The 14,450-nt window shown below is 40.0% G+C and overlaps 1 protein-coding gene across 1 annotated transcript; it reads left to right on the forward strand.

Annotated features, from left to right (window-relative positions):
• Positions 1-5,788: 5,788 nt before the first annotated feature.
• On the forward strand, positions 5,789-9,361 carry LOC145651656 (5-hydroxytryptamine receptor 4-like). Its single transcript, XM_081698635.1, has 3 exons — positions 5,789-6,450; positions 6,911-7,064; positions 8,795-9,361. The coding sequence occupies exons 1-3, from the start codon at positions 5,789-5,791 to the stop codon at positions 9,359-9,361; spliced, it is 1,383 nt and encodes a 460-aa protein (XP_081554761.1).
• Positions 9,362-14,450: the final 5,089 nt, after the last annotated feature.

A 14,450-nucleotide genomic window follows, 5' to 3' on the forward strand; every position in this document is an offset into this window, starting at 1 on the left:
AGACATTGTAGTTTCCTGATGCTGGTGGTTGTTCCTAACCGATGGCCAGTGATTTCGGCAGCGACTCTTGTTTGATACATTGTCAGAGCATGTTAAGTGAGTTGCCAGGTGGCTAGCATAGCATGGGTTCTTAAGTTTCCTTAAGCACTGCATACCTATTAGAGGAGTTAACACCTTGCAAAAATGGTTTTCCTCGATCCAACTATGGCTTCTTGTTGTCCCTATTCTTCTAGTCATTTTTGCAAGCTATGCCAGCCATTGATGCCAGAATTAGCTTCATTTTAGCTCCTTGTCTTAGCCACTTTGAAGACACAAGTCAATGCTCAGGCTGTTCCATGGCTCTGTAAGATCAACCATTGCTGTAGCATTTACTCCTTGGGTATTTGGTATCACTATCAAGTCCAAGTACTGTTCATCATCCCTTATTGAGTCTAGCATAGAGATCCTAGCTTGGAGTTCAGCTAATTTTTCCAGGCAGCTAGAAGTTGATGAAGTTGGTGACTTGTTTAAACTAATCATAAAGTAAAAATACAATAATAAAAAGCCTTACTGCTTGACTTGATAAAAGGAAGATAAAATAAAAAGAAATAAAGCTAGAAATAAGATATAGCAATTCAGGCCAACGAAAACCTAGTGTAGTAAGCAGAGAACATAAAGAATGTAATCACCACATTGCTGTACACTTTAATGAACAATACGTTTTGCATACTGTACAGTTTCTGCACTGTATATTGAGACAGACCTTATAGTAAATGCATATGGGCCATTCCACTGAATTAACTGTACACCACATTTTATTATTAAGCAAAGTGATCTACATATTGATTTAATTGCAAATTAAAGATATGTGTTAAAAATAATACAAACTACATACAGCACTGAAAAAATGTTACCTGTCACCACTCCATAACTGTAACGTTTCTGGCCCGTTTACCGCAGGGCGCGGGGCAGGACATACAGACTTCCTCAGCAGTGCAGAACATTTATTAACATTAAACATGTAAGTCAAAGGTGGCATTCACATACAACATTTACAATGAATATGACTCTACAATTAACATTAAATAGAGGACATGTGCACTTTAACTCGGGACTATACAAACTAACCTTACAGCTACAGAGATCTACTTGAACACAAACGTAGCAACAATGACCAACACTGGTGCACACACTGACAGGAGTTTAAATAGACAGAAAACATGCAACAGTAAACCCTGCACAGGTGTGTGCAATCCCGGAAGGAATGGTTATAAAACAAATGTGAATCCCCCTGCACGTGGAGGGCAATACCACGTGACTCATGGGGGGAGTAGCGTTCCATGACAATAACTAGACACTTCGCCATGAAATATAATTGTTAAAATCCGTTAGAACATTTTTTTACATTGTTTTGTGACTCTATATCACATCTAAACTTTTTATGCATTTTTCTCACAAGAAATTCATAATTTTGTAGTTAAAATACACAGTTTAGTCATGTCCCAAGGTTTTCACTGAGTCCTGTTATCCTAACGCAATCCCCCTTCTTAAAAATTTGAAACATTCCAAAAGTGACATGTTAATCTGGAAATTACATCATCTGGATCTACTCAAGGCCACGAGAAGACCTAGAGTAAATTCTCTCATATTTTTCTTCTGTATATTTGATGATATTGTACGTATGACTGAGAGGGTTAATCTCAACACTCTTTCCTGTTACCAAAATTATTTATGTTATTTATTTATTGTACAAATATTAATTTTTGGTAAATTGTGAGAATGTGCTCAGAGACCTCATGCTATTAGTATGGACGCCATGTGGCTATATTTAATGTATTAGGTAATTATGTACTAAAAGCTAAGTCCTGTTAACTGTAGTCCTGTTACTTTTAGTCCTGTTACTCATGTAAAGAGTAACCGGACTGAGTAACAGGAATGAGTCACGTTCTGTATAATTTATTAATGAAAATATTAGTCAATATAAAACTATTCACCTGAATTTTAATTTTGCGATTGTTGATGTTTAAGATTAGATTTACAATGTGAATACAGGGAGCCAACCAATTAAGTGCTGCAGAGAAGCAGTGGCACGATAGCACTCGTTGTGACGCTGACACAGAGAGAAATATTTAGAGAAGGAACATGAGAAATTCTAGAAGGACCTAAAGTCAGACAGGAAGAATACACACACACACACATACACACACACACACACACACACACACACACACACACACACACACACACAAAAAAACAACCCAAAAAAACCCAAAAACAGATACATGCATGCACACACCCATGGACACACAGTGCTCATTCATTCATAAAGTGTTATTCTACAATTCTAAAAAAAAAAAAAAAAAGATACACCACTTCTTTTTAAAATTATATTTGGTCCATCATTTATCCAATTGTTTTAATATATGACATGATATACATTTTATAAATTTGAGGTTTAGGTCTCATTCAAAAAAGATAAAATGGTTTTTCATTTTTAGAAAAATACTTCTTACGTGCTACTTAATTAAATACTACCTACTACTTATGTGCACTTTATAGTGATTATTTAGTCAAAAATGTCAATTATTTGTACATGTATCCAAGCTTTTCTTTAAAATACACACTTTCTTGAGGGGAAAACAACATAATTAGTTTACATGCTTTTAAACATGCTTTTAAATTTTGGTAACAGGACTGAGAAAAATGCAACCATCTTCCACTTAAAAAGTGTTGAAAAAAGATAAAAATTGAAGTTTAATTTTTGAAGAATTCAACATGCAAATGGCAACCATTCGATGGAATTGCCCATATACATATAGAGCCAGGAAATGTCTTGTGCATAGTTAATGCAATATTTATGAAAGATGAGTACATGCATTTCATTGGTTTTTAATAATTGGATGCAGTACATCACATTAAGCATTTCAAGCTGCTACATTGGTGTTTTATAAAGCTTTTATTTGTGTAGTTTTTATTGATGAGTTACCATTACAGATATAAGTATATTTCTTTATTTCTTGTGAGAGATATGAGGGCATTTTTTTCTGAATTCTGTGGATTATGTTTTCAAAATATTGACTATGATTAACGCCAAATGAGGTCCATTAGGTTAATGGTCAGCTTTATTAGGCCTATCTGGCATAATAAACCACTTATGTCAGTGCTATTGATTTTCAGTGCCATTATGGGTACACTGAAATAGATTCTGGGTAGGCTTTGTTTTCTAGTGTAATAGTACTCTGTTTAGAAGAGTTTCATTAGTAATTAGAGTGTGTTAATGCAAAAGAATTTGGCCAGACTGTTACAAAAACTAACAATTCTATCCATGTTCCTAGTTTATAATGGCTTTTGTGCAGAAATCTCCTCACTTCCTCTGCCAAATAGAATGACATATATTATATAGAATGTTACATTTAATAATGAGATCATGGACTTATATGACCTCCATAAGAAGGTCATTCTCCAAGGCCATAACTGACTGCCTGGAACATATGCTCCTGCCAGGGAGTCCTCTGAAATCCACACTACCACCACCGCGTTCTTCCAACATGTGAACAAGTCCAGAAGCATTACCACTATGAATGTGCATGTGTGTGGGCATGTGTGCCTTTTGCTCACAATTTAATGAATGAAAACCCACTGAAAATAACTGCAATTACAGGTGCTGCAGGAAAAAAGCTGCAATCGGTATCCAGTGCTGCTAGCTCAGAGAAGCTTCTGCTTCACAGAGCTGTTTCAGAGGGACAGGTGAACAGAAATGTGTTCTTAAGAGCTTTATTTTTAGAAATGCCTGAAAGGAGACTGAGATACTTTAGACGGCTCTGAGTCTATATGAGTCTTCTGAGGAAAATCGGTTGCAGATGCAGTTGTACAGGCTCACCGTTTGCACACACACACCCCACCCCACCCCACGCCAGACGTCTGCTGCTCATTTGGCTGTAACAAAGCGAGTGCATTGCCACTGTCATATTTACGCAGCCTTTCATAATGCGTACGACCCCCAGAGCCCCACTAGAAAACTCAACATATGTCTGATCACTTCAACATGAACACTGACCAACTGGCTCCGTTAAAAAATGAAAAGACATCTGAATCACTTTTTCTTGTTATATGCACTAGTTGTCAGTGGCTATGGAGCTTGTTCAGATAATGATTCATATGTCCTGCAATCCATCTCTCTTTGCTGAGCCAGCCGTGCAGACAACATTACCAGACCTCATCGATCACTGGCACTGTAATTATCATTAAAGCACCAGTGTGCTGTCAGTTTTCTTTTGGGCTTTGCCTCAGGCTCTGTGGCTACACGTGCTATGTTCCAAATAAAATAAGCCAGGGCTCTCTTTACCAGCCATCCTCTACCAAGCCTCACATTGCCATGAGAGTTTTGGCAGACTATTAACACCACACGGCCCAGAGCACTTCAGCATTGAACGTGTGGCGTGAGTGATGCGTGGGTCGTGTTTCTGCTGGCCTGCTGTCAAGTGCTTGACCCCCACGTGCACTCCCCCGACTGACCACCCTTCCCTCATTCTTTATGCCAGAACGATCCACAAGGCTCAATCAAAACTTTTGTCATAAAAGGAATCAGCACTGATACTACATGTGGCATAAAGCCTGCATATAACCACAGCCTGGAGGGGGGTATTCTTTTGTCAGAAGCACACATCCATTAGTCAAGCAGATGAACCCTGAACATCTGTGGTGGATGTTTAATGGAAGTCACCGTTTCAGTCCAGTGGAACTCAAAAACTGAATCACCTCTTCTTTGCTGTGCATGTAGACAATCGGCTTGGTCCACTTTGAGGCCTCAGTGATGAGATTTAAATAGTGATGTTTACAGTAGAGTGCTGGCTTTTGTGCCAGTGCTAAATGTGCTGTAATAAACCCATGCCAGGAATGTCACACCTAGCGGCAGGGAAGCAGATAAACAGGAACCTCGGCACACACTCTCTGGCCACAGTGCGGACAGAACTGGGTCAGAGAAAGAGTGAGATTGAGAGATCATCCCCATTTTGTACTGAAGGACCAAGAGGAGATCTGTCTCTTCTGACACCCTTCATCACCTGCTCTGTCTCTTATTTGAGTCTTTTCCTAGGACTGCCTGGGCTCTCAACAACTACAAGCTACATAGAATTTTGCAGCTTGAGTAAAGTGTGTATACGGTGGCCTGGAAAGGGTCCAAGAACTGGAAAACTGTTCACTTAAAGGGGAGTTTAAATTTTTCACTGTATGAGTACAAATGAGAACGGGACTCAGGGTGAAAAGCATGGATCTATTCAAAGATGGCAAATAATAATAGTAGTTCTATACTACTATTTCCACATGAAAATGCTTATATCCATATACAAATGTTTCCCTACTTGCATATTTGCATATAGAGTGTTTACAGAGATGCTGCAGTGTGTTTAAGCTCAGCTCTTTTGTGGTGGCAGCGATGTAACCCTGACGAGAGTCAGGCAAATTCGCTCTTGCACTGCATCATGCCTGGCACAGATCCACAGTTATTTTTGCCGCTGGGCTAGATGGTGCGGACCCATCGCACCAAGACATCTGTGCCATTATATCAGCGGTGTTCCTCCACTCTCACACTGTCATCACCCTTTGTTCTAGAAAATGGAAGCACCATTCATCCATGCGCAGCTTCCTACGCGCCGGCATGCGCTGTTGTTCCCTTCACATTTATTTAGATTTCTCTTCTGTTTCCGTCACACAAAGGATCACATCAAAACACGTTTAAAGCCTGTCATTATTCTTTTTTTCCAGCAAAACTTAAATGATGCTTTATGACTCTATTCCAAATCTGTTCACCATGGCAAGTAATACTGCCTGTGTGGAGCAGTTGTACAGTTGTGTGGAGCAGTTGTACAGTTGTGTGGAGCAGCTGTATGGATGTGTGGAGCAGCTGTATGGATGTGTGGAGCAGCTGTATGGATATGTGGTGAAGTTTTATGGATGTGTGAACCAGCTGTATGGATGTGTGGACCAGATGTATGGATATCCGGTGCAGCTGTATGGATGTGTGGAGCAGCTGTATGGATATGTGGTGAAGTTTTATGGATGTGTGAACCAGCTGTATGGATGTGTGGACCAGATGTATGGATATCCGGTGCAGCTGTATGGATGTGTGGAGCAGCTGTATGGATGTGTGGAGCAGTTGTATGGATGTGTGGAGCAGCTGTATGGATGTGTGGAGCAGCTGTATGGATATGTGGTGAAGTTTTATGGATGTGTGAACCAGCTGTATGGATGTGTGGACCAGATGTATGGATATCCGGTGCAGCTGTATGGATGTGTGGAGCAGTTGTATGGATGTGTGGAGCAGCTGTATGGATATGTGGTGAAGTTTGATGGATGTGTGAACCAGCTGTATGGATGTGTGGACCAGATGTATGCATATCCGGTGCAGCTGTATGGATGTGTGGAACAGCTGTATGGATGTGTGGAGCAGCTGTATGGATATCCTGTGCAAATGTATAGATGTGTGGAGCAGAAATATGGAATAGGAACAGTGTCTGTGTTCTTTCAGTAGAAAGTGGAAGTAACTCTATGTACTTTGGAATTTATTTTGAGCGTCATTTGAAGATGAGTCCTGGAAACAATACTATTTTGGGGTTTTATCTACACTCACACAGTTGATTCAGCAGATTGTCTTTTTTCACCAGACAAACTTGAAACCAGACAAACTTCCTCATTATTGGTATATATTCACATAACATATTAGTATAACATATTCTTAGTCTTACAACATACAGTGTTCATTCAGACTTTAAGTATGCCTACACTATGTATGTTCACAGAGAATATATGTTGTCTTACACAACATACATAAAAAAACATACAACATGAATGCCTGACTTTTGGCTATTATGAATAAATAGTTGGCTTCACAGAGATGTTTACCTGATGTTAATAATGTTATAAAATGTTCCAGGTACTATGCTATCTGCTGTCAGCCACTGGTCTACAGGAATAAGATGACACCTTTGAGAGTGGCTCTTATGATAGGAGGATGCTGGATTATCCCAACTGTTATATCCTTCTTACCAATAATGCAAGGCTGGAACAGCATTGGAATAAATCACTTGGTGAGTCGCATGCGTCTGATGCTGAGGATAGTCCTGTGTTGATGACGTTTAAAAATGCGCTTGGTTTCTTTATGATCACTTTTTCTTTCTCTCTCATTTTCACTAGAATCAGGATAAGTATGTAAACAAGTCTAGATTATTCATACGATCTATTAAAAGACTGTAAAAAATGATTAGACATTCAGTGAAATCATTATCCATATAAACATGTAAATCAGGTTCAGTTTTGTTTCATTAGAGCATTTTCATGTTTTTTAAATTTATTCCTTAATATTTTTCTGAGACTGTGAGCCCCACTTTATATTCAGATTCATACACTTAAATACAGTGCTCGAAGAGCACAGCAGAGGGGGGTTATGAATAGCTCTCAGCCAGCCATATGAAGATCTAATAGAAATAAAATATCCAGGTACCCAGGTAGAGCCCATAATCCATCACTTTTCAATAATCAAGCCAGTGGGTGATGGATAGACTGCACTGAAAGGCAAACAGAGAGGAAATGCTGTTCAGATCCTGAGCGTGTTTCCTCCAATTAAAATGCTGTTCTCGATTCAGCTAAGAAGTGTTTCATAACACGTTCACAAATTCTAATAAACTGTTTTTGACATTGTTTTATTTAGCATAAATTAGCAATGTCATTTTATCCTCTTGTACATAATAATTAATATTTCACATTTTGGCACAAGAAAATTATGAGAATAAATTCCTGGAGATATGAAGTGTGTGTTTCATTTGATGCTTAGTTAAGAAGTTAAGACGTTTATGCAGAATCTACATCGACACTCAAGCATCATGCTGATGGTTATTTTGAACAGTTTACCCACGCATTACAAAGCAGGAACTTCAGGAACACTGTCGTTTTCTTTGACTTGGCTCCTCCTCTGAATGAAGTAGTGGTTTTATATCAAGCGTCCATGAAGCCTTGGTTTATGTTCTAGCCTAGCTTAGAAATAACCTCAATGTCGTAAAAAAATCAAAAGAGAAAACAGTGTACAGTTCATGAGAGAAAAATTTGGTATGCTCTGTTGCTATCCCTTGTTGCAGTGGCTGTATGGCTTAGTGACTCACAGCCATGATGTAAGAATTGTGGGGGGTGCAGGCAGAGCGTGACTGCTGGAGAGTCACTGCTGCTCATTGCCCCAGTAGAGCAAGGTCTAACCTGTCCATATACATGCATGTGTGTTCCTCTGACCAGGGCTTTGGATCAATTCACAATATAGAACTTAACAATGAATTTGCATTGAATCCAATTAAAAGTGTATCTCAGAGTTCAGAGTTTTCCATTTTTGAAGTTCAGATACTTTTAAGCATCTGAACAACAATAAAAAACTTTTTTTTTTTTTTAAGGCAACAAAACTTTGGTCAGTGCTCCAGGAAAATCTTTCTCACTACTTTATCACAAATTGGAGGCCATTATGATTTAAAATGTCAGGACCTTTAAAGGACTGTCTTTCTGAGTTGATTTTTTAAGATTTACAGAGCCCAGGTAAGGTCTTGTCATTTTTTGGTTAGATCGGATTTAAGTGTTAATTAACTACCTTTGCTACTGAAAGATTTCCTCCAGTGGCTATTGACAAATTGACCGTTCCCTTAGGCTGAGTACCCACAGACTGGAAAACCCACGAACTGCTCGGAAAAAAAGCCCCAGCAAAGAGACGAAAAGAATGTGTGAAATTCTCTTGAATGTCTACATAAGCTGAGCGTGTGACTTGTGTGTGTAAATATTATAGATAGAAGCTCGCAAGTTCAGCGGCAACTCCACGGTGTGTGTGTTCATGGTGAACAAGCCATACGCGCTCACCTGCTCCGTGGTGGCCTTCTACATCCCGCTGGGCCTGATGGTCCTGGCCTACCAGCGCATTTACGTGACAGCACGTGAGCATGCACGCCAGATCAGCATGCTGCAGCGGGCGGGCGGGGCGGGCCATGCCCCCTCGGACAGCGCCGACCACCAGCGGCACCATCGCATGCGCACCGAGACCAAGGCGGCCAAGACTCTGTGCATCATCATGGGCTGCTTCTGCCTGTGCTGGGCTCCGTTCTTCATCACCAACGTGGTGGACCCCTTCATAGACTATACAGTGCCCGAGCAGCTTTGGGCTGCCTGCCTTTGGCTGGGCTACATCAACTCCATGCTCAACCCCATCCTCTATGCCTTCCTCAACAAGTCCTTCCGTCGTGCCTTCCTCATCATCCTGTGCTGCGGGCAGAAGCGCTACAGACGGACCTCCATCCTAGCACCCAGGAACCCCTGCACTGCTACCCAAATCAACGGCTCCGCTCACGTGCTCAAGTAGGTAAACTAGTTCAGTTGTCCTGCCTTTGCCATAGTGAAGGTCGATATATCTGGTACTCTATTTTAGTTGAGCCCATTCCAGGTACCTTTGTGTTTCTTTGCAATTTGTCCCATGCCACATTAGATGGAGCAGTACACTTCCTGGGCTAGAAGGATATCCACTCTGGTTAAAATTAAACTCAGGGCCTGAACCCTGGTATATTGCTAGACTTTGTTTAAATATTTCAGACAAAAAATCCTATTATCTGCCTAAAACATCTCTAATTTATTTTTACTGTCAGAATTCATTTAATTTTTACTCTGGATTCATTATGTTTGACCTTTCAGAGGTTCTCTAACAGCTAACAAATGTGACAAATGTATCTGAGAGTTGGTGGTCTGTTAATCTTATTCTTTATCAGTACCCTCTCTAGTGAACACAGTAACTCCTCAACTCATACCACAGATTGCCTTGTTTGTTCTGCAGTTGTCTTGCATATTCCCAGTCTGCAATAGGAAACCTGCTGACGGGGTAGCTATTGTTGAGTTTTACACTCAGCACTGTCCACAGCTTAGTGCCGACATTCCCACGATAGCTAGGAAAGGCTGAATGAACTACGCTCCCACATATTTCTCTCTCCTCCTGGTGTTCCTCTGTTTCCTCGGTGCTTTTAGTATACACTTTCAGTTCAGGCTGTCAGATCACCTGTGCCTGGTTTAACAGTGCTAGTCTGAGATCTCCTGGATAGTAACAGTTGTAAAATAGTTTTGAAGGACAAAAAAAGCCCCTTCTCTCTGTGGGTTTGTTTTACTTAAAGGTCAGAAGAGGGACGCTCCCTCTGGGTCTGATCAAAGGCTGCCATGCTATTTTGGACATAGATTAAAGCTGGAGTCTTGCCAGCTGCTCTTTTTGAACTAAAATCCCCTTACAGCCCACCCTGGGAAAATATATTTTTTTTAAAAGTATTTGTATTTATTTGTTTTGTTAATACAACTTGAAAATGTCCGGGACACATTTTCAAATAATTTTACATTGTGTATATATAATGCATTTACTGAAAAATAGCATATTATGTTTTAAAGCTTTGCTAAAATAAATAAATCAGCCCAATTCAAATGTTGAAGAGCAAATAGTAAAGCCCCACTATTAATAATTGATTGATGATGGATTTATTTTTTTTGAATAATTTATTGTGGCATCATTTTTAATAAGTATGCTTTTATGCACGGTATGTTGGTGACATTTTGTAATGTCCCTGGTGGGAAGAGGAAGGAAGTTTCCACTAAGGTCAGATATAAATAATCTGTTGCCATCACCTCTCTCAGTGCTACATCTTTCAGCCAGTTCGTTGGCGTGATTACAGCTTTATGGTTTAATTGATAATTTGGTACTCACAAAATCAGGGGCTCTCTTAATGACAGGAGAAAGAGAAAGCAGAAAACTGCAGGGACTCTGAGTTGAAAGGCCTTCAAAATGAGTTTCATGATCTGAAAGTTTAAATGAAAGTTTTTTGGCTTCTGAGTCTAACGCTGGCCTTTTTTTTTTTTGTAGCCTGTTCTAATGACTGTGTGGGTGGGAGGTAGATAGTGATTCAGACTACGCCTTTTAAACTTTTAAACTTAAACTTGCCTTTAAACACAATTTCTTAAAAGACAGTGACCACATGAACCACTTGTGCACTGATGTTAAACATGTTCAAAACATTTGATTTGTTCCCATGGAAACACCACCAGATTAAAATGAATTAATCATTCCAATTCTGTGATTACTGCTACAGACATCATCCATGGACTTTGTCTTACTGTCTTACTTGTATGCTAGGTTAGATTTGGACCAAATTAGCTATGATGTATTGATTTCTGAACATTTGAATTAGTTTTACACTATGAGGTCATTTAAATAATAACTGTGTATATTTAAAAACAAAACAAAGCAAAAAACAAACAAACAAAAAAAACAAGGCCGTAGGTATTCTTGCCATGTGCTATAATTGGTTATTGATTTTTAAGTCTGATGGGGTGTTTTTGACATGCTGTGACAGTGTCATTAGTGCCATGTTCCCTCTGCAATCCTGTGACTTTACCAGCCACTTACATCATTTATATCGCATTGCAACTTGCAATGGTACATAATGGGTCATAGACAGTAATAACCCTCAATGACTGCTGTGGTGTAGTAGTAGCAATAACATAACAATCATGTCACTATTCAGAAAAATTTTGAATTCCAGCCATAGCATTCTCAGCTTTTACCCAAACATACTGGACAATTTTTTTTCTGCGAAAGTGGTTTAGACGTTTTTGAAGTAGCATGCTGTAATGAGCCTTGAAATAAATAGCGAACTGTACAGCAAGAATGTTCTTACTTTGGCCTCTGCATGAACTGATCGGTTTGACATCTACCACAGACAGAAGGCTTACTGTCAAGATTTGATGGAGTTTTGGTCTTCATTGTTGTGGACAGTGGCTATCAGTAAAGGCTGTAGACAACAGTCCTTTAGGGAACTACTGGTGATCTCTTGCCTTAGGGAGAAGAAGGAAACCACTGAAGATAGATCCTAATCAGAGTCCACCCAACAGATCACGCAACCCCGAGCACTTCCTGCCACTCTTTGTTTTCTGCAGCGCTTGGAAATGTGCCGCAGACATAAATTGTGCGACTGTTTCCAAATTGCGAGGCTGTCAGCGTGTTAATTCGGCCGATAAACAAAGGGGCGAAGTATGCAGGGGTCTCCGAGCAGCTGCTTTTCCGTAGCGTCGGCTCTGCTGGAGACATTGTGATCCAGGAACCCAGGGACAGCCAAACACGTTCAGAGAGCTCCGGACTTATGAGCACTGCCTATGCAGATCTGAATGTACATCTGCTGCTCTCTGTCTTATTTATTTAGCCCTTAGTGTGCTCTTCAACATCAGTACACAATAGTCACACAGAGCCGGGGCGGTGGAGGGGGGTGTACATCGATATATACCTGCTGACTTATTGGGACCACGGCGCACTATAAAGGGCACTCACTACTTCTTATTTCTTTGACTGGATACAGCTGTACCTCCTCTTAGACTCTCAGTTGAATTATTAATGATTGTATTATTGCCTCGGATAAAATCAGCATATTATTGCAATAATGCCAGCTCTTTTAAGTTTAAGAGCTGAGCAACGGCTGGAGTATGAGATTTATTCTGTTTTCTGCATGTGAATCCAAAGCAGCAAGGGTTTTCAGACATTCTTTGTGTTTTACTCTGAGGGAGGCCACCCGTAAGCCTACCCGCAAACCGAGGGCTACATTTACCTGCAGTGACCTGTTTGACTCTTTTGTTATTGATATACTTCAGAAGAAATGTATTTTATACTTTATATATCTGTATATTTTAAAGTTTTAAAGGAAACCATAACAAATGCATGTATAATACATGAATATTGTTTACTGTCATTAACATCATTGCGTCTATGGCTTATTTTAAGACAAAGTTTTGCTGAGAGAATGCATGCCATCGTACTATAAGGTCAGCAGTTTGATATAAAGGCAGCCAAAAGTAGTCATTTGTCTTTTCCACAGTCTCCTTTGTCTTCACTCTGTCTTACAACCGTAAAGAGCGTTTCTTTAGGTCTGTTTGTGTATAAGGGGCACCACCTTGATAATGATCATTCCAGCAGATGTGACCCTATATGCCTTGTTCAGCCAATGTCTGTTAGAGTAAATGTCTGTTCTGAATTGGTTTTCATTGATTTTGACCGACATCTGCAATTGATCTTTCCAGTACCACAACATTTGATAATCTTCTTATCTCTGTATTTGAGATTTTTACTCAAGCTTGACTTTTTTTTAAGTGAGCATTTGTGACTCAAAAAGTACATCAGTACTCGGCATTGACAGCAGAGGCGGACAACTGCTTATGGATAAACCAAGACACAAGCAAGGAATCATCTGTACAGAATGGGCATCCGCATAATATGGCTTTAGAGAGATGGTTTGCATACCTCACAGTAGGTCCTTTTCATTTCAATAAACAGCCCTCTGAGATATGAACACCCAGCAGGAGGTTTTAGAGAGAGTGCAGTAATGAAGGCGTTTTAACAGAAATGAGTAACCCTAGGGACCTTGATTTAATCTTTGCACTCAATTTGATTTATTACCCCCTTAATATTCCCCTATCCATGACTATTAACATGCTGTCATGGGTGTGTTATCAGGCCTTTGTTTTAGCACCTCATATCCCCACTAGACTAGTGTATAGACAACTTTTGGGAAAGAAATGTTTTTTTTTTTTCTGATAAAAGTTCCGTGAGTCAGTTGAAGCCACACACAGGGCTCAATGTAACATCTGCCGTCCTGGGACGTGCTGTTTGTGTTAGGCTCTAGGCTTAAGCTCCTCTGGCTCTTTTTTAATTCCATAAATTAGGTCTATTAACATTTATACATAAAGATTAGGGTTTGGTCTAATGGGAGGACTCAATCATTTACGACAGGCTGGAACTTTCCATATGTTAGTGAACTCCAAAATGCATTTCAGTTGCAGCTTGATGATAGCTTATAAACTCATTAGGCACATATCACATACTGTTGAGCAAGATGAAAACATTGTGCTTTTTTTTTTTTTTTACAGGGCCCTTAACCCATCTGCCCATTTGAAATGTGAAAACCTTGGAGGTATAACATACTGACACTGCACAGGAGCCTCTGTTTGTCTTTCCTGCAGTTGATATATTCCTCTGACATCTCTTGCTCATAAACATTTGACAGGGCACCGCAGGGAGAGGGGCCTTACACGTGGGAGCTCTAGCAAGCAGATAACATTGCCGATGCCAAGCCCTGAGCTCCTATAGGGGCCCTCTCTTCCGCAGACCTGTCTTGTCCTTGCCCAAATGAGTATGGAAAAGAAAAAATAATTCCTGATTCTCTGTTCCATGTGTGAGAGGATAAATACTTTTGACATGATTGTGGAGGATTTACTCTCTGGGCACGACAGTGTAGAGGAGGTATGTGAAAGGGAGGTTAGCTCCATAACACAAGGGTGGTACTCTTGAACCCAACAGTAGTTTTACACATTTGCTATGCTTGAGGCCCCTGTGATGTATATGTGTGTTTTGTATGTATGTGTGCATGTGTGTGTTT

The sequence above is a fragment of the Electrophorus electricus genome, chromosome 16 (assembly GCF_041902795.1).
Source record: "Electrophorus electricus isolate QZ-2024a chromosome 16, ASM4190279v1, whole genome shotgun sequence".
NCBI classification, from domain to species: domain Eukaryota; kingdom Metazoa; phylum Chordata; class Actinopteri; order Gymnotiformes; family Gymnotidae; genus Electrophorus; species Electrophorus electricus.

What these genes read in the sequence shown, in the direction of transcription:
- LOC145651656 (XM_081698635.1), top strand. Translation starts at nt 5,789, where the DNA reads ATGGCAAGTAATACTGCCTGTGTGGAGCAGTTGTACAGTTGTGTGGAG. An exon ending in TATGGATATCCTGTGCAAAT is followed by an intron (nt 6,451 to 6,910) that starts GTATAGATGTGT and finishes AAAATGTTCCAG; the next exon opens with GTACTATGCTATCTGCTGTC. An exon ending in GCATTGGAATAAATCACTTG is followed by an intron (nt 7,065 to 8,794) that starts GTGAGTCGCATG and finishes TAAATATTATAG; the next exon opens with ATAGAAGCTCGCAAGTTCAG.